Source organism: Camelus bactrianus, chromosome 30 (assembly GCF_048773025.1).
Source record: "Camelus bactrianus isolate YW-2024 breed Bactrian camel chromosome 30, ASM4877302v1, whole genome shotgun sequence".
In the NCBI taxonomy this organism is placed as follows: domain Eukaryota; kingdom Metazoa; phylum Chordata; class Mammalia; order Artiodactyla; family Camelidae; genus Camelus; species Camelus bactrianus.
Genome location: NC_133568.1, coordinates 26,873,316 through 26,899,914, shown reverse-complemented (window position 1 = coordinate 26,899,914; position 26,599 = coordinate 26,873,316). Strand labels below are relative to the sequence as shown.

At 38.8% G+C, this 26,599-nt stretch overlaps 2 protein-coding genes across 4 annotated transcripts in view; one reads left to right on the top strand and one right to left on the bottom strand.

The window, feature by feature from the left end:
• Nucleotides 1–22,690, bottom strand: part of C30H18orf63 (chromosome 30 C18orf63 homolog) — a 52,722-nt gene extending 30,032 nt beyond the window's left edge. Inside the window, exons 1-9 of one of the 3 annotated variants that reach the window (XM_074355448.1) lie at nt 22,564–22,690; nt 13,845–19,433; nt 12,802–12,884; nt 11,232–11,400; nt 9,408–9,486; nt 7,515–7,571; nt 4,098–4,209; nt 3,475–3,516; nt 1,888–1,964 (exon numbers count right to left, since the gene is read on the bottom strand). In XM_074355448.1, coding sequence (XP_074211549.1) covers nt 1,888–1,964; nt 3,475–3,516; nt 4,098–4,209; nt 7,515–7,571; nt 9,408–9,486; nt 11,232–11,365 — 501 coding nt within the window. In that variant the 5' untranslated portion in view covers nt 11,366–11,400; nt 12,802–12,884; nt 13,845–19,433; nt 22,564–22,690. Of the gene's footprint in view, nt 1–1,887; nt 1,965–3,474; nt 3,517–4,097; nt 4,210–7,514; nt 7,572–9,407; nt 9,487–11,231; nt 11,401–12,801; nt 12,885–13,844 lie in introns of all 3 variants that reach the window. The other 2 variants (XR_012503363.1, XM_074355449.1) reach the window with 2 other exon arrangements.
• An 18-nt stretch (nt 22,691–22,708) lies between these two features.
• Nucleotides 22,709–26,599, top strand: part of CYB5A (cytochrome b5 type A) — a 34,470-nt gene continuing 30,579 nt past the window's right edge. Inside the window, exon 1 of the mRNA XM_010971823.3 lies at nt 22,709–22,964. Within this exon, the coding sequence (XP_010970125.1) occupies nt 22,836–22,964 (129 nt within the window). The 5' untranslated portion in view covers nt 22,709–22,835. The remainder of the gene's footprint in view (nt 22,965–26,599) is intronic.

Genomic DNA, 26,599 nt, shown 5'->3' with positions numbered 1-26,599 from the left:
ATAAATACAATTTTGATTGATCTTATTTTATGTTTTAACATAGCACAGTTCATACACATTAGGCCAGTATCCCTTAAGATTAGTGTCCCTTTCACTCTTAAAAGTGTTCATTTTGGATGATGAATTACATTCTCATCCTAGTAATAAAGATGGCATTCTGATCTCTATACACCTTACTCTTTTTCATCATTCTCTAATTGGTTCAAAACTCAGGTATATAAAACAGAAGTATCATCTGTAGAAATTCGAAGGGCAGTAAGACAGTATTAGTCCTTCAGAAGCTCCTTACAAAGCAAGTTGGGGATATAACAATCAGCATAACTCTAAAAATACAAATAAATATGTGAGCATGGAGCAGAATAGCGTGAAGGTTTAAGAGGGTGGGAGAGCACACTGAGTTTGGAGCTGTGGAAAAGTTTCTCATCAGTACAAGATATCATGGGATGCTGCCCATTCTGACAGAGAAGAACAAACCTGAAATATACATGACAGCCCATTCTCATGGCTTTGACTCCTAGGATTGACCTTTAAAGGTATAACACTTTCATTCATGTATAGATAAAAAGAGAATAGAGAATAATATTTGTCTTGTTGGAGGTTTACAGGAACATTGTGCCTTGACGTAAGTGGGCAGTTGCAAGAACAACAGATTCTGACACCAAGAAGTTTGCAACAACCAGCCACACCTCCTCCCCTTTTAGTATAAAAGAAGCCTGAGTTCCAACTTGGGTGAGATGGTTCTTTGGACTAGTCCACCATCTTCTCAGTCTGCTGACTTTCTGAATAAAGTCACTACTCCTTACCCCATACCTCTCTCAATTTGTTAGCCTATCATGCAGCAAGCAGTATGAGCTTGGACTTGGTAACAAGTTTAGCTATTTATATTCAGGTCAGCTTTCCTACTGGCTTACATAATTCTTGAGGGCCAGAAAGTAGATCCTATTAATTTTTGACTTTCCTATTGCTTCCACATAACAGGTAATCAAAAAATTAAAGAGAAATGAATGGAGTAGCATCTGAGCTAGACTTTAAAGAATGAGCAGAATGTATAGCCAATCAGAGAGGCATTCTAAACAAAGGAAGAGTCAACTGTCCTATGCCTGATATTTCTCAACCTGGATACTACTGACAATTTAGGCTGAAAAACTCTTTGTGGGGGTTGGGGTGGGGTTGCTGTCCTGTGCACTACTGAATTTTTAGCAGCATCCTCGCCTCTATCCACTGAATGCCACTAGCAACACATTCTTTTCACTTTGCGATAACCAAAAATTTCTCCAGATATTACAAATGTCTCATGGGGAACAAAATCACTCATTTCACTCTCCACTCTTCTCTGTTGAGAACCACTGTCATGGAAGAAATAAGATAACATTTATTCAGTTACCAATAATGTGTAAGGTTCTATGCTGGGTGCTGTGAAAATTAGCAAAATAAAAGACAAACCTTACTAAGATGGAAAAAAGTGTTATATGTAAAAATAGATGTAAAAATAAAAACCTATCATAATGCCAATGGGGGAAATTACATTTAGTACAAGCTGAAATAGCACTTTTAACATTTGGAGGTAAAAGAAGAGGCAAGTAGTGGGTGCTGAGGCAGGGCAGGATTGTGGAGTCTTGAATGCCACCTAAAAAGATTTTTGAGCAAGAGAATAATATGATTAGATCTGCACTAAATTGACAGAATGACGTTTTCTTTGGTTAAAAAGATTTAGGACAATATCAATACATCAGGCATTTAATAACATGGATTTTGATAATAAAAAACCTTCATATCACTCTTCTTGTTAAAAATTAAAACCTACTAGCATGTCAGTAATAACAAAAACTACATTAATTATATAATAAGCATAGGTAGATTAATTATAGAAATCAAAATATGTGGTACCTGAGGTGGTGGCAGTCTGATTGTGTAAGCTTCTATACTTAGGCAAACTTGAGTTTCTGTTACATTGATGTCTAACACTGAAAATAAAATATTTATCTGTGAACTTTCTGGAATTATTACTCCATCCTATTAAAGAAAGTATTTTAGTAACAAAAAAATTACTTTAACAATTTATTCAAGTTAGAAACAGTTAAGAATCAATTTTTCAAATAATGGTAAAATTCAAATCATCACTATAATATTTGACTGTCTACTGAAGAGATATCTAAAAGAAGACAAAAGCATGAAACAACACATATGTAATGTGTAGGGCAGGGTTACAATAAGAAAGATGAGATATCCCACAACTGGGAAGGAAACTCAGTAAATACCTTATAGAAGTCTGACATCTATTATGCGTGAAAAATGAAGGCTCTTCTTACATTAGAAGAGGGTACCGCGCCAGGCTTTTGACTTCTGCAGTCTTACTAACAAATGTCCTTGAATACACAGGCAGATATATTCCAGACCTCACAGAGCCCCAAGGCTTCTACCTTGCTTTCTCATAATTAAAATTACTCATACAAATTAGAAAGCATCACCTGGAAAAAAGCATGAGGGGGCTTCTGGTGTACAGGTAATGTTCTTGATCTGAGAACTGGTTATAAGGATATGTTTAGCTTGTTAAATCCAATGAGCTATGCATCTATAATTTGTCAGTTTTGCTGTATAATATTACATTCAGTAAAACTATAAGAAAACATTCTAACGCAGGAGTGAGGAATTTTGTTCTTCTAAACTGGCATCTTGAATCTCCAACAGCTGTAGTCTCCTACAGCTTGTGTTTGGGGCTGGAACTAAATTTAGGTAAGGAACCTGTTCATCCAGAGCTAAAGCACAGTGACTGCCACTGTCAAACTTAAACATAAATCCAGAGCAAGGAGGGCAGATGGGCTTCAGCTCAAAAGTCAATTCAGATTGAATAGTTTGTGGATTGTAGGTGCTAGCACGGGAATTAAGGCTATGGCCAAACGGTGGTGAAAGCTACCATGATTAATAATAATGCCCACTTGGGCTCGGGATTTCTACCTATCTGCTGTCTCTGGACTACCCTTTAGGAACATGTCTACCTGTAACACAGCACACCAGTGAAAGAATTAGTTTAGACCATATTGCAAACTGTATTCTAGATCATCAGCGTCTCTTTAGACAGTCTTTTCTTTTTTAAGGAAAAGAAGACTAATGTATTCATACGCAATAAAGTATTTACTTACAACAGTACTAAAGAATTTTTATGATATGGCTCTGGAAACTATACATTTTTGTGTCTGAAGAATTAAACTCCTTTTTAGTTGTAATTTTCTTTGGGTAGAGAAATTCAAAATATAGCTTTAATTCCAATTAAGAGAACCGAATTTTTTCTCACGTAGGTAGAATACATTTTGAACTAGAGGTGATTTCCTGAGTGAAACTGTAATTATAATAATATCTGATTAAACTCCGATATAACCTAATCATCAAGATTGTAACAACCCAACAATCTGTAACACTGTTTTTGTAACAACCACTATTAATGTTTTATCTATTAACTTATGCATTTTTACTTACCAACAGCACTTTGCTTTCCCATCTGAGAAAGAAATTCTCTTCCTTAAAAAATTCATAGGATATGCCATATTATTATAACTCATAAATCATGCTTGATGTAACCTTTTTATGTGAAATTATCAAAGCTAAGGAAAATGCTTTAAAGTGCAGTTTTATACAAATGAGTATCTGATGACAGCTCAGAGAAAAAATACAATCGCCAAAAAGTATCTCTCCAATTAAAAGGACAGAATTCTTCCCTCAAATATTTATTACTGGTATAAAATACTTAGAAAACAGTCACTGCAACACAAAATTCAGAATAAACTTTCGGTTCCAACAATATTGGTAATTTGCATTCATTTTATTATAATGCTCCATGACTTATATTTATTCCTTTTTAAACATCAAGTATTATATAATAAAAAACATTTTCTTCAAAGAAACATTAGGAGACCTCTTGGATATAATCCCTAAGAAAGAAGATGACACATATTGTTGCAGGCTTGCCTGAGAATGCTTGGTTGGGGCTATGCTTTAAAAAACACTCCCTAAAAATAATATAGCTTGAAATTAAAAACAGATGTACATAATAGAAGTAATCTACTACAGAGAATCCTAATGACTGAAAGAGATAAAGTCACCTTGCACCAAGAGATGGCCCATTTTATTCCAGGTTGGAGCAAGTCTAGCCGTGAGTGAATATGACAGGCAGCTTTGAAGAATTAAAGGAATTACTCGTTGTGGAGCCTCCATCTAAAAATATTAAAGCACAAAATGTAGGAAAATTCACAGCAATTGATATGTCCCTATAAACTCATAGAAAATGTCTGTTTAGATCACAGCTAACAAACTAGGTTATCCCAGATATGTTATAATTATCACTACAGCTAATCCTATCTGGTTCTAAGTTTAAAGATGTGTTAAAATATATTCACTTTGAAACTATGACTATATTGGCCAAATTCTATCTGCTTATCCTGGACCAATAAGCCTAAATTCTTAGAGCGCCTGTGCTAGGACCTTAAACTTTACTTTGTATTCTGATCTATACAAAGGAAACAAGGTCAGAACTATATTATAATATTCTTCATTATTGTTCATTCTAGTTCAATATCAGAAAACAATTATATATTTAGTAGTGCACACATGCAACCAGCAGCGTATCTCTACTAGTACAGAGTTTCAAAGATCAGAACCTTCACTTCCGACCAATAGAAGTAATGGGATCCAGATTTATTCTCCCACTTGCAATAACTGCAAAACTGGGTAGGTTATATGAAACAATGGCTCACAAGACACAGGACATCAAGTAACAAAGAAGAGAAAACCCTAAGAGATGGGAAACCTATGATTACCCCAGCATATTGATTAAAGAGGGTTTCCAGGCTGCAGTGCAAGGAGGGGGAAACCTGGAAGAGGCAGTGGGCTTCCTGAGTTGAATAGACAGAACTGAGAGTCCAAAGAGGCCAAGAAAGCTACGGTTTTGAGGGTAAAGTATTAGAGAGGAGAGAGCTGTACAGAGAGAACACTCTGAGATCAGCAGAGTCCCTCCTTGAATATTCAGGTGCATATGGAATAACACGTATATAAGGAAACTACACAGGGCTTGGGAAAGAACCAGGGCTGTATGCTACACAAACATCCTTGCAAATATAGCCCAGAAGAAAACACTGGCACTCCTGCTAGCAAGGCATGCAGAATAGTCAGAGAGCCAGGGAGAACTGTCTAATAATATTATCTACTCCTTTTAAAAAAACATACAGTTGACATACAGTATTATGTTAGTTTCTGATTTGATATTTGCACACATTATGAAATGAGCACCACAATAAACTAGTAACCATTTGTCCCCAAGGTTATTACAGTATTATTGATCATATTCTTTATGCTGTATGTTACATCTCTATTGTTTATTTATTTTATAACTGGAGGTTGGTACCTCTCAATCGCTTTCACCTTGATCCACTTCCACTCCCAGTAACCCTCCTTTGTTCTCTGTATCTATGAGTTTTTCATTTTGTTTTATTTTGTTTGTTGTTTTTCAGATGCCACATGTAAGTGAGATTATGTGGTATTTGTCTTTCTCTGTCTGACCTAATTCACTTAGCATAATACCCTCTAGATCCATCTATGCTGTTATAGATGGAAAGATTTCTTTTAATGGCTGAGTAATATTCCATTGTGTATATATACACACCACATCTTCTTTATGCATTCACTTATTGACAGACACTTAGGTTGCCACCCTCATCTATGTACCATTTGGTTTCTGGTGAATTTTCCCAGGATGCAAGTAATTAAATCTGTTGGTGGTGGAAGGAATCAGCTCTGTTCAATAGACAATTTAATTAAGGCTATTATTAATAGGACTCCAAGCAGCAGGATGAAACCAATCTGCAATGCTGACCTCAAACATGCCCCCAGGGTCCCAGATGTTCATTAAACATCTGCTGTGATTACTATTATGTAGAAAGTATCCATATAGCGAAAAACTGAAAACAATCATGAAGGCTCAACAAGGCTGGGAAAGCATGTCAGGTTGGAAGAAAGCTCATGAATAACAAGAAATTCAGGATCTGGAAGTCTGGTGAAGGGCACAAAACATATTTACTTAGTAGGAATCAGGAACTAGGATATATGGTGAATGGATAAGGTTATAAACCTTTAAAATCCTTTAAAAAATTTTAAACATTTTGGACATGGGGCAGCTTGAAGTGATAAAGTCAAAGGTGTGAATTAAAAGGCTGGAAGAAAATGCTAAACACTAATTGTTTTTATTAGTGTACAAGGACTATGGATGATATGTTTCTTAATTTTTAATTTTTTTCTCGGAATCTTAAGATATATATAAAATGATGATATTTGGTATAAATATTTTTATTAAATCAATGTCAAAATGTTATCTATTCTTATGTTCAGAAAATAACTTTACTGATCTTTAGCATTCATCTCTAAAATAATATTTTATCTAATCTTTCATAACAGATTTGTCAAAAAAACCCCATGATTTTGACCTTTAATTCAATATATTAATAAGAAGATTAAATTCTCCAAGAGCAGGCCAGTAAGATAGCAAGGGAGTCTCCACTAAACCAAGAGCTGCTTTCCACAATAAAGGACAGAATTTTGTAGGGGGCCCCGGAAGATCTAGGTTCTAGTTTTAGGTGAATGATATACTCTAAATTTGGTCCTCATAGTTCATATATAACTGTTTCAGGATAATCAGATTCCTTAGATGACCAAAGACTTGTCTAAGCAAAAAGATTCAACTAAAATACTTCCTCATTGCTCCTAAAGAATACTGCTTTCCCACAGATTGTGAATGATGGCTGAAACCAGCTTTCAGGTTATTCAAAAACTTCTCAGGGAACTTCAAAGCCCCACCAGATATTGCTGAGGCACTATTGTCCTTCTAGAACTTATAGAAAGCATCTCATCTTGGAGATGACCAAAAACCTCATTATCCCGAACACCACTTAATCTTGGAACAGAGGCCAGCAGTGATGCCTGGATGGGCTGCTAGAATTACCAAGGATACAGTGCCTCAGAGACAGGGGGAGATGTGAAGGGAGCTCCAGCAAAGCCTCCATGGCCGAGTAACTGAGACACGAGAGGTGCTCAACTCCACACATTCATTTTTTTCCTTCACTAAGATCCAGACACTCATCACCATGGAGAATACAATCTATACTGTTTGGTTCCCCTACTTATTAGCTATGTGATTGTGGACAATATTTTCACCTTTCTGGGTTTCATTTTCTTCATCTGTAAAAATGTGGATATTCACTTCTTAGAAGATATAGATGGGAAACGAGATTATAAATGCACGAAATGCATAAAATGCATGAAAGAAAGTATTGAACAAAATTAAGCCTCTTCCCCTCTTTCTCTACTAAATGTGCACAAGATAACTGCTCTGGGAAAAAATGTTGGGTTCTTTCAAATGTATAGCAATAACTTCTGAGAAAGATACCCCAATTTTTGTTTTATGACAAAAGAAGTGGAATACAAAGTAAGTATAAATACCACCTGAAATTATTATCTTTTTTAAAACTTACCTTAGCTCCATATTTTTCAATGTAGGCATTAAGTTTTCCAGCTTTATAAAATGGTATCTATAACAAAAATCCACATTTATAAAAAGGACTTTACACAAATATATCATTAAATAATGTACTACATAAAGAATTTAAACATTATAAAGCAGAGGGCCCAGCAGAGGGCCATTATCCTAACAGTTTCTATGCCTTGGAAAAAGAAGTAGGTGATAAGCATTTTCTTCCTGAAATAGAATCTGTGGGTACATTCGCAAAATGAGGAAAGCCTTTCTGGGAGTGACCTGAACCCAGCAACTACATAAAGGAAAAGGCCAATAAATTTCATATAACAAATATTCAATACCTTTCTTAATAAACAATAATGTCTTAGACATGAATAAAGAAAGTGAACACAAGTGGAAGATCAAGGGGAAAGTTCAAAAGGCCAAGGTGTTTCAATTAACCAATGAAAAAAACAGAAACTAAAAGAAGTTATTATTTTTAACCTAACGGATTGGCAGATATGTAAAAACTGCTAATACCTAGTGTTTGTGAGGATGTGGAAATACAAATTATCTCAACACATTGTTTATCAAATGTAATCTAGTACAAGCTTTTCAGAGTGCAATTTAGCAGTATGTAGATTATAGTTTAAATGTGCTGCAATCCAACATCTAAGAATTTAACCCACAGAAACTGCCAGACAAGTAATGATATAATTTCAATGATGCTTTCTGAAGCATTGTTTAAAACAGCACAAGACTCAGATGTGCATTAGAAAGTAATAATTAAATTATTACACATTCATACAATGAAATATTTCACAGATTTAAAAATGGGTAAGATATATATACTGACACAGAACAATATCCTAGAGGCTGTTAAAGGGGAAATGAAAAGTAAGTTTCAAAATAGCATGTATAATAATCCCACTTTCTACTTTAAGTATTTTTGTAAACATTTTTATATCATGTACTATCTTTGTAAGAAAGCAAAACATATTTTTAGATAGCTATTTTCCTCTTATTATTCTTACTAAGATAAGGATATCAGGATTAACTAGAGCTCTAAAACAATGTCCTCCTTGTTCCATAAATTTCTGGGTAGAAAAGAACACAAATAAGATACATTAGTGTCTACTTGTTCACCAAGAACTTGTCTTTCTCAAAAACAACATTAAGGATGAGAAGATAAAAGATGGACATACAACCATATAACCTAGAAGAAAAATAAAAGACCTGAAGATTTTGAATGGCCTAATGGCATTGTTAATAAATGTCAATTTCAGTGGATTCTGGGGAATTAAAATCTCAAAATAAGAGGACTTTCAGAAAGATTTTTGACAAAAATCTCAGGATAATACGATTTTTATAAAGACTCTTGGTACTTCATTTATCATTCCTAGGTATATATGGCACTGGGAAATATATTTCTTCTGATTCTACCAAGTAAGAAAAAAAGCTTTTAACGTTAATGAAATTTCCAAATTAAAAAAAAAACTGTTCACCTAAGTTCTTCAAAAACAATTGGAGATTTGTTGGTATGAGAAACTTCTTTTATATTTAATGTAATTCTAAAGAATAAAATACAAGAAAAGGATTAAGCTTGTGCTACCTTTAAAAATGATGCTATAATATATTTTATTTATTAATAGTCTTTATCTTAACATTAATGACAGAGAAAACTAAATATGAAATTAGAGCCACAAAAATGGATCTTAAACCTCAGGTATATCAAAGTTAAGAGTCATTAATGGTTTGATCAAACTACAACATAGCATAATTTGTCTTCATAAACCATCTTCAGTTTGCACAATAATTAATACTTGAATTATTGTTTATCAATATTGCTCCCAATAATTAGTAATAATACTTTATAAAATGTTAAACAAAACAAAACAAAACAAAAACTAACCGCCATCACCACCCAAATTTGGGTAAATATTCCAGGTACAGGTGATGTAAAGATATCTTGGTACAAAAACAGCAATTGCCTGTGGAGATGAAATGTATTAATTTTAGAACGGATTATTCATTATCTGTTTTTACTTTATCAGAACATTTAAAATTTGCTTAGTTCCAATCAAAAGTTTGAGTTTCTTCTAGGCAAGAATTTTATCACAGATTTCTATATCTCTCCCCACATTTACCATGGTACCTCAAACACTGTAAGTGATCAGCCAAAATTTGAAATGAGAGAATTATAAAGTTTTGGATATATTAATATGAAAACTTGTCCACATCTGTTTCCTAACATCTTTCATATGTGAACCAAAAATTCTCTTTTAAAACTCCATTTCTATCTTAAGTTTAGACTTGAAAAAGTCTAAACTATGAAGAATCCCGCTCTTTTAACTGTTTCTTCCATTTTCCTTTTCTTTTTTTATTTTAAAGTGGTGGTCAGAAGAAGTTATCAATTACCTCCATGTTAGAACTATTGATTAGATTCCTTTTCTTCAAAAGGATTCTTTTTGCAAGCCAGAATGAAGTGGGTAGCAGTTTTAAGTTAGTATTCAGTAGCCAAATGAACTTACAACAAAAATCATCACAATGCAAATTACCATCAATAATTTTGTTGGAAAATGTGGGAAAAAAAACACGAAAGGGAATAGAGTTGGAAATATAAAAAATTTCAAAATTTTTAATCACCAAGGAAACAAATTTTAAAAACCAGGAGTGTGTGAGTGTGGGGTTACATCAAAAAGTGAGATGGGTGAACCTATTTCTCGTGGCCTATCTTTGTTAGAACTGTGGTGCAGCAGGTTCTTGCTTTTGCAAGGCTTTTCCTTGTCTGACACAACCATGTCTCTGCTCTCTCTGTTCCAGCCTCTTTATCAGTTACTGAGATGATGAGTCAAAACACCTCACTCCAAGGGCATGGCCACCTTCAATATGAGGGCAAAAGCTGAAAAACTGTCTTAAGGTTTTCTACCTATTTGTTTCCCAAGGGGGTCACAAGTAAATGCTCCAGTATGTATCAAATTACACCTTAGCAGGAAGGGTATACAGACTCCTGTATGCACTTGAGTGGGAAGATACAGAGTGAGGAGAAGAAAATGTTTGTAAATAAGAAAAAAAATGGAGGAATGGCAAGAGCATCTTTCTTATTTCTGGCCCCTAGCTTATAAATGTTTGTTCCTCTCCAAGAAATTCAGTTACAGATATAACCTTGTTATGTGTTCTAATAGTCCTTCTTTGAGTGCCTCAAACAAATTAAGAGATGAATACACGGTGGGTCCTCAGTAATCATGGAGTTGTACTTTAGGCTGCAACTAAGCTGTTTTTCAAAGACTATCTTGGCTCAGATATTTCAAGACAGTTCTTGGAGAAATACTCTTTAGAAATACTCCTACATTGACCTGAAAATTTAAAAATATGAATCTAAAATGTTTACAGTATCTTGTAAAGCTTCATAAATAGTAGGTACTCAGTAAATATTTATGTTTTGGGATCCTGATTTATAGATTTTAACGTCTATAAAATTTTTAAATTAAAATATCACACAAGAAGTCACAAATATAGAAACTCAGTATTGAGATATTCTATCTCAAGTATTTTAAGTCCTTCCCTAAATGTAATCCAATATACCTGGTCAGAGCAAAACTGAATTCCTTTACTTTAAAATTATATAAACAGATTGAGTAAATTAAGTATATTGCTTTAAAGGAGATACTATTAAAACAGCTCTTACAGGTCTCAAAAAATTTAGAAAGTCTTAGTTACAAGATGTATTTTTTACCTGCATATCTTTAGTTGGGTACTCCTAATCTCAGTATCCACCACTTCATTACTCATTATTATCCTGACAGCACAGAGTTTGCTTAAGTCTGGAAGTGTGATGAAGAACAGTGACTGCTGCCTAGAGTCATTCATATTTTCCTGTTGAACGAATGTCTCAGCAATCAGGCCTTTAAAACAAACAATAAAAAGTTAGTAAACTATTTTACCAATAGGGTTTCAATACCAACCCAACACAGAATATTTGATATCATGTTGGTATAAGATGATAAAAACAAGTTAGCAGACATCAGCTGTTGAATGTCACTGATATTTAAACTTTGAGGTTTTCTAATGATAATCTAGGTAATCTTTTGGGGGTAGAAGTTTTAGTAGGATGTAATTCATATAACATATAATTCACCTAAAGGGTACAATTAAATGGTTTTTATTATATGCACAGAGTTATGCACCATCACAATATATTTTAGAACAATTTAGTTACCCCAAAATATAATCTAGAATTTTAAACCTGCAGTTGTATACCACAAATAGAATAATCTGAGTACAAATAATACAAAAACCCAGCAATGTGTATTAAATGCCTACTCTGTCCTGGGTATTAGATATATTTCTACCATATTGTCTTTATTTAACAAAATACTTCTAAAGTTCCTGGCTGTTCTTAAGTTTCATTTTGTTTTCCAGAAAACAAAATCTTTCCTATGACAATAATAACTTTTTAAAAATCAAAAAGTATAGCAAAGTCTTCTGCTGTTTTAGGTTATCTCTAAAGCACTTCAAAGTCGAGAAATATATTTTTCATCATTTCACATGAAATAAAACGTTTACTAAGATCTCAACTTTTATGTAGTTTCCTTTTCCACTCATTATCTGGTTTTCAGACTTCTATTTGGGACACATTTTACAGCTGATAATTCACAGAGCGTACCTTTGGAGTCTATCTTATGTATAACAGAAAAGAAAACTGCAGTGTAAAAGTAAAGCAAAAGATTTAAGCTCAATTTCTCTACTGCTGTTTGAGGAAGGCTGGTAATGCCCTCCGGCCCCCTGACATTTTTCTCACTCAAGTCCCACAGTGTTTGAAATTTTCATCATTAAAGATCACTTAATCCTTTTAAAAATGGAAGTACTCTTAGAATGGTTAACACAAACTCCTATAAAGTGTTAAAAGACCTAATCAAGATGATTTCTGATGTTAAAAATAAAAACATTCCTTCTTCCTCTCTGCTTTTCTCTCTTCTATTGCTACTATATGCTCACTATTGTGAATTTTTTTTAAAGATGAAGTACGAAGTTCCAAGACAAATACAATCTACTTCACAGTTTTGCTGAAAATTCACTTCTTTGAAGCATTTTAGTAAAGAATACCTATAATGAATGAGGTAAAATATAAAACAAAGAATTGACTGTGGCTTAGACCCAGAGGTACAGTGTTGCATATTTCAATGAAAATAGGTCAAAAGACCAGGGGCGAAAGTTAGAGACTTGTTACTTTCATTTTTAAAACACATTTCTCGCTAAGATTACTTTCTGCCTCATTTCCCCTTTAAATCTTACAGCAAAGTTACCAAAGAATTCCTGTGAGCGGGCCTCCCCTTGTCTCGTCAATCTTCAAAGACTGATCAGAAAATTGTACGAAAACAACGTTGACCTGTTTAGAAATAGGCAAGATATTTATTTTATTATTTAGAATTATATCAAAACCTTATTTTTTCCAGTTCATAATTGGCAAAACCTACAAATTTAAAGTCTGTTTCCTTTTCTGAGATTGTATAAGAACTATATTGTAACGCTCAAAACCCGGACACATATAATACACATGGATGAGCTGTTAACCTTGTTCAGAGAACAGCTGCAGCACGTCTACCCTGGTGATAAGTGTTTCCAACGAGCAACAGGTACCCACAAAATTCTACACTGGAGTGACTTGACGTCTAAGCAACTTTCAGCCCCAAGGAGCTTCACTGATCTCCACCTCCGAGAAGGCCCTTGGTGGGAAAAACACGGTCAGGAGCTCAGATTTCACGCTGGTCCCACCTATGGCTTCCATGGTCCACCAGCAAGTGTTCTCTCCGCGGGGCCGCATTTCCTTGCCCACAGCGCGGAACTGGGTGGAAGCATCTCTGGGGTCTTTATTTAGCTTAAATGCATTCTTTCAAAGGCGATGCTATAGATTACTGGTTAAATAAGATGCCCTAAAACTGGAACCTGTAGGCCTTCGTGAAAGAATGAATCTTTGATCCTTTCCTTTTTTTCTTTTCAAAAGCCAGGACCAGCGCTCTTCAAGGCGCACAGGCTATCCTGCTCGCCATTCACGCCCTCCACAGACTCGCCCGCCCGCCCGGGGCGATCAGGGCCCTGGAGCGGGGGTCCTGCCCGCCCCTTCCCTGCCCGGGTCGCTCCTAACGGTGGGAGCATTAGTCGTTAAATGGTTTTAAAACTGTAAAAGCGATGCCTTCAAAGCCGTCGCCTCCTGAGGCAGACGCACGAACCTCCTCCCTCACTGTGAGGAAGCGGTGGGGTGGGCGGCCGAGCCTGCAGCAGCCTCCCGCGCCGGCCCGCTCCCTCTGGCTCCCTCAAGCAGTTGTCTCCCGGGTCAGGCCCGACCCACCTCAGCGGGACCGCAGTCTCGCGGCCAGTCGGCTGGCTTTCCTCAGCGCCCTCTTGGCGGCTCTGTGGAGCTGCTCCCAGAATGCACCGCGACCCCAGCCGCTCTGAGTGCACCCAGCATGCCCCGCGCTCCTCGCGATCCCGGCAGCTCTGAGTTCCTCCCCAATCCCCGGAGAACGCCGCGCACGATCCCAGCATGCCCCGCGTGCCTCAGTTTTTCCCGCCAAAGCTTTTGAAGGCCGATGCCAACCAGCCGGCTCCAGCCGTTTCCTGAGAGAAGAGCTGGCGTTGGCGCCGGTGTGGCCCGGCTCGGCCTGGCTCGAGGCCCTTGCTGTCTTTCTGAGAGAAGCAAGCTGCGTCTGCCGCCGTAGAGCCGCTCCGGAGCCGCAGGTGCCTAGGCCCCGCGCGGAGCGCACTGGCGGGCTGCCGGGCCCCAGACGCGCAGGTCGGCCCTTCGCGTCCGCTGGAGCCCGGCAGTGGACTCTCTGACCGGCGTGCCCTGCAGCGTGGCGTGGAGCCCCAGCCCGGTGCACCTGCCTTACAGGCACCTCTTCATTTCATAGGTATGTATGAAGCGCCTGCTGTGTGCTGGGAGCTTTTCTAGGAGTTAGTGGTTGAACACGGAGCAAACAACATTCCCTGCGCTTGTGGAGCTTACCTTTTAGTTGGGGGTCGGGGGGTAGACAATAAGGTAAATGAGCACAATATTGGTCTGGTAGATTGTGATAGGTGCCCTGGGGAAGCATAAAGCGGGGCAGGGAGGACACGGGGTATTAGGAGAGGCCTTAAGGAGGTCTGGAGGTCTCATGGAGAAGTGACATGTGGGCCAGGAAGGAGGTGGGAGTGGGCGGCCACGCAGATAGCGGGGAACAACGCTGCAAAGGAGGGAATGCCGAGTACAAAGGCCCGAGGCAGGAGGGTGAGCCGCTGGCCACGATGGAGCTGGAAAGAGAAGTAGCGACAGGAGGCCAGAGACTGAGGCGGGACAGACAGTGTTAGGCCCGATAAGCCGAGCACGTTGTAGGAGGTGCGTCCAGGCGCCGTGCTGAGAATGGACTGAAGGGAACAGAGGGACAGGAAGGAAAGCCGCTGGGAGGCGATGACCGTGATCCCAGAGAGAGGTGATGCGTCTTGGATCAGGGTGTCCGCAGTGGAAGTGATGAGATGGGACTGCATTTTGAGGATCCTTCGAAGTTCTAATTGGCTTTGGATTTGGATTGAGGTGGGGTCTGAGAGAGGAGTCAGGCATAACTCCCAAGGTTTTTGTGCTAAGGCTTGGGAGGATGGGGTTGCCATTAACTGAGAAGGGAAGACTGGGGGGAGAAAATTTGGGGCTGAAAATCAGGAGGAGTTGTTTTGGACACTGAGAAGTGGAGTTCTGGGGAAAGATCTGTGTGTAATATATGGTATATATTATCTCGGGTAAAATCCCGAGACCAGATCAGATCTGGAAGAGAGTGAAAAAGTAGAAAAAAGTCCTTACACTAATCCCGGGAGACTCCAATATAAACTCACGGAGATGAGGAGAAACCTCATAGGTAAAATGTCAGGAGATTTTTATTAAGAGAAGGTTTGCCACTTTTCAACCTCACATCTTACCAGGTTCAAGAAGTTACATTGTGAAAGAATGAGATTTTGTGTTGGGTTTAATGTTTGATATATTAGAATTATTTTTTTACTTTATTTGAAAAATAAACTTTGGCAAAGAGGAATTTTTTTAATATCCTCCTAACTCAGTAACAGAATGTTTAATACTTACATATTGTTTAGTTACTTATAACCACAACTGTGAGATCATTGTAAGTGATTATTACAAGTTAATAAGTAAAATGAGCCTCCTGTAACAGTTTAAAACATTAAGTGAACAAAATACAATCTTCTAAAACAAACTTTCTAACAAATTATAGTTCCTAAGCTTAACATTAAGTCTGAAGGTTTTTTTGTCAGCAGTCATTAGAATTATTAAAACAAACCTTTGAAGATTACAGAAAAGCTCTTTATCCTACTTTGTATATACACATAGGGAAAAAAACTGTGAAGACAAGGTAAAAAATACAGATTCAACTTAAATTTTATAATAACTAGATACTCATTAGTCTTTCTTTTCTATTTAAACAAAGGTAAAGCTAAGTGTTCTTCATTTTGAAAAGCACGCATGTCAACACTTCATGTTTTTAATATTTCTGCCATTGAACTTATGGCCTATGACTTCAACAATAATTTTAACAAAGCAGAATTAAAGATATTTGAAGTTTTTAATTATGCCCACATCACCAAACATCCAAGTACTATATAGTCCAGTTCTCTTCACAGAAAGTGTGAAATGTATGGCTTTTATTTGGATCTTGATTTAAATAAATTATAAAAACTATGTATGAAACAGAAATTTGCATGCTGACTGTGTATTTAATTGTACTAAGGAATTATTTATTTTCTAGATGACAATATAACATCTAAAGATAATGTTTATAAGATGCTTATCTGATAGACATATTGAAATATTTATGGATGAAATGATATATCTGGGATTTGCTTTAGCATGATCCTATGGGAGATAAAGGTAGTGATAAAGAGGAAACAACTGGCCATGTTTTGATAACTGTTGAAAATGAATGAAGGTTCCTATTATTATCTGTGCTTTCTTTTATGTGTTTTACTGTCTTCTCCATTTTTGTGGTGTATTTGTTTGAACTTTTCTATAATGAAAAGCTAAAAAAAAAAATGAAAAGAAAACTTGTTTTTAAAAAGTAAAATAAAGTGAGATACAGGCCACAAATTGAGAGAAGATGTTTTCACAAAAATAATGCACAAATGATTAGTTTCTAGATTATATAAAGAACTCTCACATATCAATTGGAGTAAAACAGTTATTCACAGAAAAAGCACTAAAGTCACGAACAGGTATTTTGCAGAAAGAAGAAAAAGGATGGCTCATAAGCCTATGAAAAGATACTCAACCAAATTAATTATCAAATCTAAATAAGACCACAACAGGGTACCATGGTATTGGCAAAATACCAAGGGTTAGTCAGGAGCAGAATATGATCTCTCATACATAGTTGGAATGTAGGAATGTAAATTTGAAAATGTGATGTAATCTTCTGAAGTTGAATATTCACATCCCTTTAGACTAAGAAATTCCATATATACATTTTCCCTACGGAGACTTGCATATGTGCACCAATAAATATGTAGCAGCACTGTTTGTTAAATAAAATAAGTAACTGCAAAAAGCAAATGAAACCTCAAATGTTCAGTGACAGGGAAACAGATAAATAAATTGAATTATATTTACATAATTGGATGTTCTACAGCAAAGAAGAAAGTAATAAATTACAGTAATATGCAACTACATGGATAAACCTTTTAAAATTAAAATGTGAACATTTAAGTAGACACTTTGATGGTTTTTTGAAGGTGACCATCCTTGTACATCTGCCACCCAGATTTAAAAACAGAACATTACCTGTGTCTAGGAAACCATCCTCATGCCCTCTCCCAGCCACTTACCCACTTTCTCCAAGGTAACCACATCCCAACTGCTAACACCATTAATTAATTTTGCTTGTTTTGAAAACTTACATTACTGATAGCATACAACATGAACTCTGTGTCTAGCTTCTTTTGTAAATGTTATGTTCATGAGATCAACCCATATTGCTGAGGGTAGCAGTATTCATTTTCATTGCTGAATAGCATTACATTGTATGTATATACTTAACCTTGCTAAAGTTGATAGACAATTAGATTGCTTCTAGTTTGAAATTATTATGAAGAATGCTGCTAAGAGCATTCTTGTTCATTTATTTTGTATTTCCTTCTATCCAATATGGATGAATTTTTAAAACATAACTTTGGGGAATAAAGTCCCAGAAGACTAATACAGTATAATCCCACTTTTATAAAGCTCAATAATTCTCCAAGAAAAGCTGAATAAATTGTTTGTTGATATAGCCATATATGCAAAACTATTTTTTTAATAGGCAAGGATGTGATAAACACAATTCAGGATAATAATGGTTTTGGGGAGGCAGAAGGATGGGATATGGAAGAAGCCCATAGTCCCTGAGTTGTGAAACATTCACTGGTATTCTTGTATGTCATTATGCTTCAGAATTTATATGCACATCCATTTCTATGTATAAAACATTATATCATAATTTTTAAGTAACAAAAAACTACATAATGTTGTAGGGCCAGCAAGAATTCTCATCCAGGGAAAAATTTTCCTCACAGGATACGTTTTGATGACAAGCTTGTGGGCAGGCTTATTCAGTTTACCGGGTATATGATTACTTAAGTTTCCCTTTTTCTCACTCACAGCATTCAAAATGGGAAAGAATTCTCTTAAAGATTCCACCCACTAGTTTGACTATATGTATCTCTTTTATGAAGATTAAGATTGTTGCATTGTGTTAAATTGACTATATGTATCTCTTTTGTGACGATTAAGATTGTTGCATTGTGTTACATCGTGTTTAAATCGCCAGGACATGCAAAGATTAGGCCATATTTTGTGGGTAGGCAAGTGCTACATGAAAATGAAGGTCACTTCTCAGAAAAATTACCTGGAGGAAGAGTCAGATCTTTAGACAGGAAACTAGAACTAAGATGACAAGCCCTAAGTGGGGGCTAAGGCTGGGTTCAGCATGCATCTTGGCCTGGATGTGAGAGTTTGGATGTCTAAGATTGTATTTATGGGTAGAGTATAATCAGCTGCTCTCAAACATACAGAGAGAGACTGGGACTTGGAAGGATGGGTCCCTAAAAAGGGTCCTCATTGGGTGTGCACCCACAATCACTTGAGATTTGAGAATCAGACAGATATTTTGAATTGGCATCACTGCTTCATTTATTAAAGGTGAATAAACTATATCAGGCTCTCAGGTAGTGGAAAATTATTTTTTTGCTACCCTTTAGCAAAGTTCATGTGAATATTCTGGCCCTATGTAATAAAGCAAAGGGACTCTTTTTCCACCCTTAGGCCAGAACATTAAGGAGAGTAGGGTGGTGGTAGGTGGTGGGGAGTGGTATCAGTAATCAGTGAGGGAATCAGCAAAAGAAGGATGGGGTGGGGGTGGGGATGAAGTAGCACACCTGGAGGCTAACGTTGATTTCCTCTAGCATCAGGCTTAGAGGTCCTAGGTGGTGTTTTCATTCAGGTACATAGCTGTGTTTCTGACACGGGACTCCCGGCTTCCCAGCTCTGGAGAACTCCACTGCCTCTCCATCACTCAAGTTACTTGTACACTTATGTGGATGCAATGAGCACCTTGGACTGGTGCTTGAGCCATACACTTGTTCATTTTAAACTATTTTCATGCTGCTACTTCTGCTGCATTTAGCCTCTTTCCACCCTGTTTCCTTGACTGGGAAAGAAATGAAACAGTTTTACTTTTAGTAGTGTTACTGAACCAAGTTTTGCCTGATTTGCAGCAATCCAAATGATGAGGCCCCGAGGTTTGCATCAGAGAAAGAGTTCATTCATGAGGCCATCAAGTGAGGAGACTGGAGAACAAACCTCAAATCCACTTCCGCAAAGGCGAGAGGCTCAGGATACTTGTGGGGTAAAGTTGAGGAGTGTGGAGAGCTTGAGGAAAGGTAATTGGAGACAAGAAAAAGGTGAGGTAATCATTGTTGTACGACTAAGCTACAGGCTTCTTCATGGGACACGGAGAAAATGGGGGCAATGTTCTGAGGGTGGAGTTTTTGGCCTTCTGACGTCAAAACGTCACCTCATAGACACTTGCACTATCTTAACCGTCTTAACCGGCTGGAGCTTGAACTGGACACAGATGACTCCAAGTTCCTAATAAACAACTTGGGCAAACATCTTATTGTTTAGGCTGTGTGACACTCAGAGGATATGCAAGTTTTTGTAAAAACAAAGCAAGCTTAGTCAGTCAAGGCAGGTCGCAGGTGAAATGGATCTAATTGATGATTACCTCTAGTTTCAGTAGACGTCCCGGGAAAAGTTAAAAACTTGGCTAATACTCTTGCTAGTGACAGATAAATTAATCCACACTTCTCAGTATAGTTACAGTGTAATTACGATTTTTCCCAAGTACTTACATGCCATCTTCTATATCACATTTATATCTTTTTTCATTCAAAAACATTTACTGAGCATGTGCTGAGTAGCAGGCACTATGCTAGGCTCTGGAGAAAAAGATGTGACTAAGCATTCCTGCCTTTGAGGAACTCTTGGTTCAGTGAGAAAGACAGACACACAGACAAATGATACAGTGAGTGTGTGAAAGCGATGACTGGTGAATAAAGGAGCAGAGAGGGCACCAGTGGGAGGGGAACGGTGTGGTCAGCACATGCCTCCTCCGCAGTTGACTCCTAAGCTGAGTCATAAAGGGTCCCGAGTCCTTGGCCAGGAGAAAGGAGGTAAGGAGAGTCCTCTGACAGAGGACAGGGCTTGAACAAGGGTATGGGAGTGAGGAAAGAATGCTATGTTGGAGATCTAAAAACAGCTCATTGCTGCTAGGCTGTAAGGTTGCGGGCGAAATGACAAAGGATGAAGCTAGAAAGAGGCAGAGAAATTAAAATAAGGAAGTCTTGTTGAATAATAATGATGATAATAGCACTAGCTGAAATCTGTTGATTGCTTTTTATGTGCCAGACCTTGTGCTAAGCATTTTATAAGCAGTGGCTTACAAGAGATAAATAATTGGGTCATAGTCATATTCTGATAAGTTACTAAACCAGGGATAGGATCCAGGTTAGTAGCACCAATATTTGTTTTTAGTTATTTGGAATTGGGACTGAAATCTGAAACAGTCTTGACATAGGATTATAGAGGTAGCCATGCACTCAAGAGACTCATTGCTCTGTCAGAATCATGGGGAGATTCAGCAGTCCTGAGAACTGTTAAGGAAATAGTATACATAATCTGGTTTACTACTTCTAAAGTGTTTAGGAAAGTTATAACCTAAATGCATATATTTGAAAAGAGGAAAATTCTCAATTCAGTAATCTAAATTCCTACATCAAGAAACTAGGAAAAAAACCAACTAAACCCAAAGCAAGCAGAAGGACTCAATATAGAGCAGAAACGAAGGACATTTAAATAATAGAGAAAAGACAAAAAAGCTGGCACTTTGAAAAGATCAATAAAACTGACAAACCTTTAGCAATGCTGACAACAACAATAAAAAGAGAGGAGTCACAAGTTACTACTATCAGGATTAAACAGAATATATCAGGATTAATCAGAATATATCAGAACAAGCCTTGCAGATGTCAAAAGGATAATAAGGAACTACCGTGAACAACTCTACACATACAGATTTGACAGTTTAGATGAAATGGACCAATTCCCAGAAAAATACAAACTACCACAACTCACCCAGTATGAAACAGATTTGAATAGTCCTATAACTGTTATGGAAATTAAATTCATAGTTTAAAAATTCCTGAAAAATAAATCTGCCAGTCCATATGATTTTGCTGGAGAATTTTACCAAACTTTTAAAGAATAACAGCAATTCTACACATTTTCTTCCAAAAAAAAAAAAAAAGGAAAAGGGAATACTTCACAACTAATTCTGTGAAGCCAATATTACTCTGATATCCAAACCAGACAAATAAAATGCATAAAAAGAAAAATACATACCAGCATCTCTTACAGATACAAAATCTCTTAACAAAATGTAATTCAGCAATATGTAAAAAGAATTAAAAATCATAAGCAAGTAGGGTTTATTCTAGAGCTGCAAGGCTGGTGCAGTATTTGAAAATCAATGTATTCCATCATATGAAAAGACTAAAGACTGTTTGGAAAGTTTGGGAAATGTCCTCTTCTCCATGGGCTTGCATTCCTATGGAGGAGGTGAGCAGGGGGATAGAAAACTAATTCAGCAGCATCTAGTGTGAAGAACAGTGCCTAGTTTCTGGGAGGATGACCTACAGGTGTAACCTGTTGTGGAGTTCATTTTGGAATTAACTACCATTGCTGAAAAAGGCCTTAAAAATATCAGATGACTTTAATATGCTGGAATAGCTCCCTTCCCCCCGCCTTGTTTTTTTTTTCTCTCTAACATTTGTAAATCTTCCCATTGGCGCCCAGCTGGAGAGGTGCTGTTCCAGGCTATTCCAAGAGCTATCAGCCATTTAGGATTTACCTTAGTGATAAAAGACAAAGGAGACAATACAAGTACTTGCTTAGTCAGGAGTCAACAGCAAAGTACTTCAGAGCGAAAGATGTCCTAAGTACTTGGGGACGTTTTTTGCTTTCATAGAACAAATAATTTGCCTAGATTTGTTTCTCCGGTGACAACGGGGTCGTTCTGGGCGGGAGGGGGATGGGTCAGGCAGTTAGAGAGCACTGCTCTGAGCAGCACACTTGTTTGCCGAGGCCAAGTGAGGACTCTGAGTATTTTAACGTCCAGGAGGCTCGTTTACGTGTCCTGTCACGCTAACAGGTCGCCCTAACACTCGCAATGGAACGACTTTGTTACACATTAACGTCCAGGTTGGGCTGATCTGACCTGATTGGGAAATCGCGGAGATTTTGATGTGCGGCCGCGGCCCTGCACAGAGTGGACTCTGCGCCGGCCCCCTCGGACCCTCGCGACCCGGCCCCTCCGGCCCCCGGGGCCTGGCCAGTCGGGTCCGCGCTCACCGGACTCCTCCCCCCCGCCACCGCCTTCTGCGCAAACGCAACGGGAGCCCCGCCCTCCGCGCGCTCTGACCGCCGTGATTGTGAAGAATACCTTCTGCAGCCAATCAACACCCGCGCGCTGGGCGGGGCGCGCTGGAGTTGGTGGAGGGTGTCTGTCGAGGGCGGGTCCCGTGAGTGACGTGAGTTCTAACCAATCATCGGAGGTCATGCTTCGGCCCCACCCTCTCCATCGTGTCGGCCCCCCTGGCCAGGCTCAGGGCCCCGGTGGCGGGGAATGTCCCGGGCGGAGTTCGCTGAGAAGCTCGCTCACCTCTACCCGGCTCCACTGCTGTCTCCAGGGCTTGAGGCTCGCCGCTTTCCGAAATGGCCGAGCAGCCAGACAAACCCGTGAAGTACTATACCCTGGAAGAGATCCAGAAGCACAACGACAGCAAGAGCATCTGGCTGATCCTGCACCACAAGGTGTATGATTTGACTAAATTTTTGGAGGAGGTGAGTTGGTGAGGCAGGATGCCGCCCGAGGTTTGGGGATTTCCTGCCGAGACTTTTCGTTCTCTGAGTGGCGGGATTGACCTGCGAGGCTCTGTGTGCTCAACTGGCGACACTTCCCCTGTCTGCATACCTGCATGTGCGCCCCAGTCTGCACACTTGTGTGTGCACACCTGGGAGCGCCCCCTAAATCTGAACACCTGAGTCTGAGTACCCGCGTGTGCACACCTAAGAGCGCGCTCCGCGTCTGTGTGCCCCCAGAGGCTGCACCCCTGTGTGTGCACACCTAGGGGGCGACCGGAGATGCATAGGCCAGCGCCCCGGCTGGGTGAGCCGTTTTAGCAGCCCGCGGCGCGCCCTTGTAGGGCAGGAAATGTCCCCCCGAGACCCTGCGCGGGCGTGTAGGGAAGTCCCACTTAGCACTTAGTGGGAAACAACATCGCCTTTGGAGCTGCCTTCCGGAGGGGCGCAGCTACGAAGGACTTTGAAAATCCCTTTTATCGTTGAGTTTGCTTAGGACAATGATTGTCCCATTTGTTATTCCTGGAGCCGGTTGGAGCCCACCCACCCCGATAGTCAGGGGACCCTGAGCTCAGAGGTCCAGGAGTGGTCCGCACCCGCTCTTCTGGGCCTCCACATGCCCACCGTTCACCTAGAAGGCGCCCCATAATTGTTAACTTACCCAGTGATGATTTCAGTGAGGTACAGTGCTGGTTTCCTGCGAATGAGTGTGGCTGTTGTGTGTGGCTTTGATTAAGAAGGAAGGGAGAGGGACAGACAGAGACATAAAGACTGCCATTGGGGCTTGATCCTTAAGTAACCTTGGAAATTGTAAAATAACTTTGCTTAACTTAGAGGAGCTTTCTTTTGGTAAGATACTTTGCATTGGATTAAAAATTTTTTTGCAGTAAATTCTAAGGGGCTATTCTCTTTGCTACCGCTGGGTGTGTTTTATTGTTGTGGGGGAGTATGAATCATAAATCTCAGTGTGACACTCTCCTTCATCCCCCCAGACAATAAATGGAATGTTTAGTGATGAAAAATCTTTACATAGTTTGTGAGGAAAATGAAGATAGAGGCCAGGTCTGAGCTGGATCACAGTGTATATCGAAGAACATTTGCTTTGCAGAGAATATTAAGAAAAGTTTTTAAGGTTGAAGATGATGTTTTTTAGTAAGATATTTTACTATTAAATTGTCATTTGGTGATGTGCCAGTAGCTAAAACAGTGTCCCAAACTAGTTAAGAGTGGTTTGTGGTAGGGGATCAGATCTGCTCTGTCCTGTCCCTTTTGCTGAGCTACAGAGCTCATTTGCTATTAGAGTTTCTTCAACCAATAATCCTGTGTGGTAACATCAGGTCTAATTGACCCCAAATGTCTACTTGGGACTTTTCACCCTTCCTGTGGTATATGTAATTGTGGGATTTTAAGACCTGGTGTGTGCTTTCTTTGTGTCTATAAAAAAAAAAAGCACTTACAAAAGATTGATAGGATATTTTATATTATGAAGTATTTGTCATTTTTTTCTATTTCTGTGGGTTCTGTCCTGTTCACTGTGTTGTACAGGGAACCTCCTTGGCCTCCCCCCACCAGATGTCAGTATCATCCACTTCCCCAGTTGTGACAACCAAAAATGTCCCCCTATTGTGAAATGTCCCCTCGGGGACCCAAAAAAAAATCACTCCTAGTCAATAATCACTGCCTTAAGATATATCTTGAATAACTTTTATGGCTATATTTCTCAGGAGGAGATAAGGAAGAAAAGATTTTTAACATTTCATTCTTATGAGGCAGAAAAGGGACCTGCAGTTTTCTAAGCGAAACTGAAAGAGATGCAAGCCAGCTGTTTAGTGGGTGAATTGGCGAACAACAAATTCCTTTATTTCTTAGTTTTCAATACTCTCTCTTTGAAAGTAGCTTGGGGAGAATGCCTCTCAAGTAAAATGTGATGAAATGCATTTATCCCTAAAACTTGATAACTAATACTTGTAGTGAGGTAACTGAAAACAACTCTATAGTGAAATAAATAAAAAGTTTTACAGCGGTTCCTATGTACTTTACTTTTCTCAGTTGGTACTTAGTAAAATGCTCCCTAGAATAGCTACCCCGTGACACCACTGCTCTCTGATATTCACGCTCTACGCTTTGATCAGTCGATCCAGTACCTGCTGAGTTCTTACAGTGGGGACTGTGGAACCCGAGAGGAAGAGATACCATTTCTGTTCTCAGAAGCTTCCATTTGAGGAAGCAGGAATAACACAGAAAACAATGATATGGACAGGAATTATAACCCAGAAAGCTGTGCTGTACTGGCTGTAGTCTAGTTCAGCAGTGGAAGGTAGACCTGGAGTGGCTGTGTGAGGCGTCAGGCATCGGCCCACGTAAGTAGGGCCTAAAATCAGTGGTGATGGACCGGCTCCTAGGGCGGGTCTGGATTAAGGTAGAAGAGGACAGTGGCTGACACTGTGAAATTGAACCCATCAAAATGATGGAGGTACACAGTGAGGAGGAGGCCCGCCAGCCTGTTCTGGCTGGCCATCGGGGTGCCAACTTTCCCAGAACATCCAGTTCTATTTTTGGGGGGACATATTTTCCATTTGTGTTTTTGCTCTTTTGTTTTCTCTTTCTGAGACCATTTCTGTTTAATGCAGTGTCCTAGCCTTTGGCTTCCTGCTGCCAGCCCAGCCTTCCTGGGCTTCCCTGCCAGCTGCTTCATGCATTTTAAACACCCATCCCATTCAGAGATCTGCAGCATGCTCTGCCAGAATGTTTTTCTTCTTCCTGGATGCCTCCTGTTCCATTACTTTATTAGGCCAGTGCTGTTTCTCTCATACCTTCTTTTGAAACAGAGAAAGGAGCTCAGAAGATCTGTCTCTCCCCACCTGCCCTACCCTCTTTCTTCTGTCATTTAAAAGCCCTGGAAATTTGTGTATCCTTTGCATGGTAGCTAAGGAATATTCCACTTTCCCTAACTTACCCAAACATAAAAGGAGTTTCTTGGGTTTCGTTGTTGTTGTTGTTTTGTTTTTTGCTTTCCTACCTCTAAAGTGAATGCTCAGTCATTATGGGCCAGATCTCATACATCATAGATTTATATGCATGTCTGTATTCGTGTTGGGAAAGTATATACTGTGATGGATGGAAGGGGGTCTCGGTCTGTGCCTACACTCATATGCTTTATTTAACATAAAATGGGAGGGTGATAATAGTGCTAACTTTGAGGGATTAAGATAAAAATTAAGCAAAATAATACTGGTTAAACGTATAACACACAGGCACTGGCAAATGCAAACTGCTATACCAGTATAGGTTAGGGTTGGTTGTGGCTTGCTTTCTGTACCATCGTATGTAACTGAGTGCTGATATGAGATTTTAGGTAAAGATGTAAACTGGCAGGTGATGTTGAAACAGGAGAATATTATAAAAATTATATTCTTCTGGTCAAGAACATAGGTGAAGTTTCTAAGTTGTTCAGTAAGCTCTGTCCCCTGATGTAATAGCCTTTTAGAGCTGTTTTGTTTTCTAGAGGAGCCTAGACACCTGAGAAGAAGGACTGGCTCCTTACTGCTGGCAACTTAAATAGCAGCAGGTGTTTAGATACTAGCTCGTACAGGCCTTTGAGATTATGAGCTTGTTGC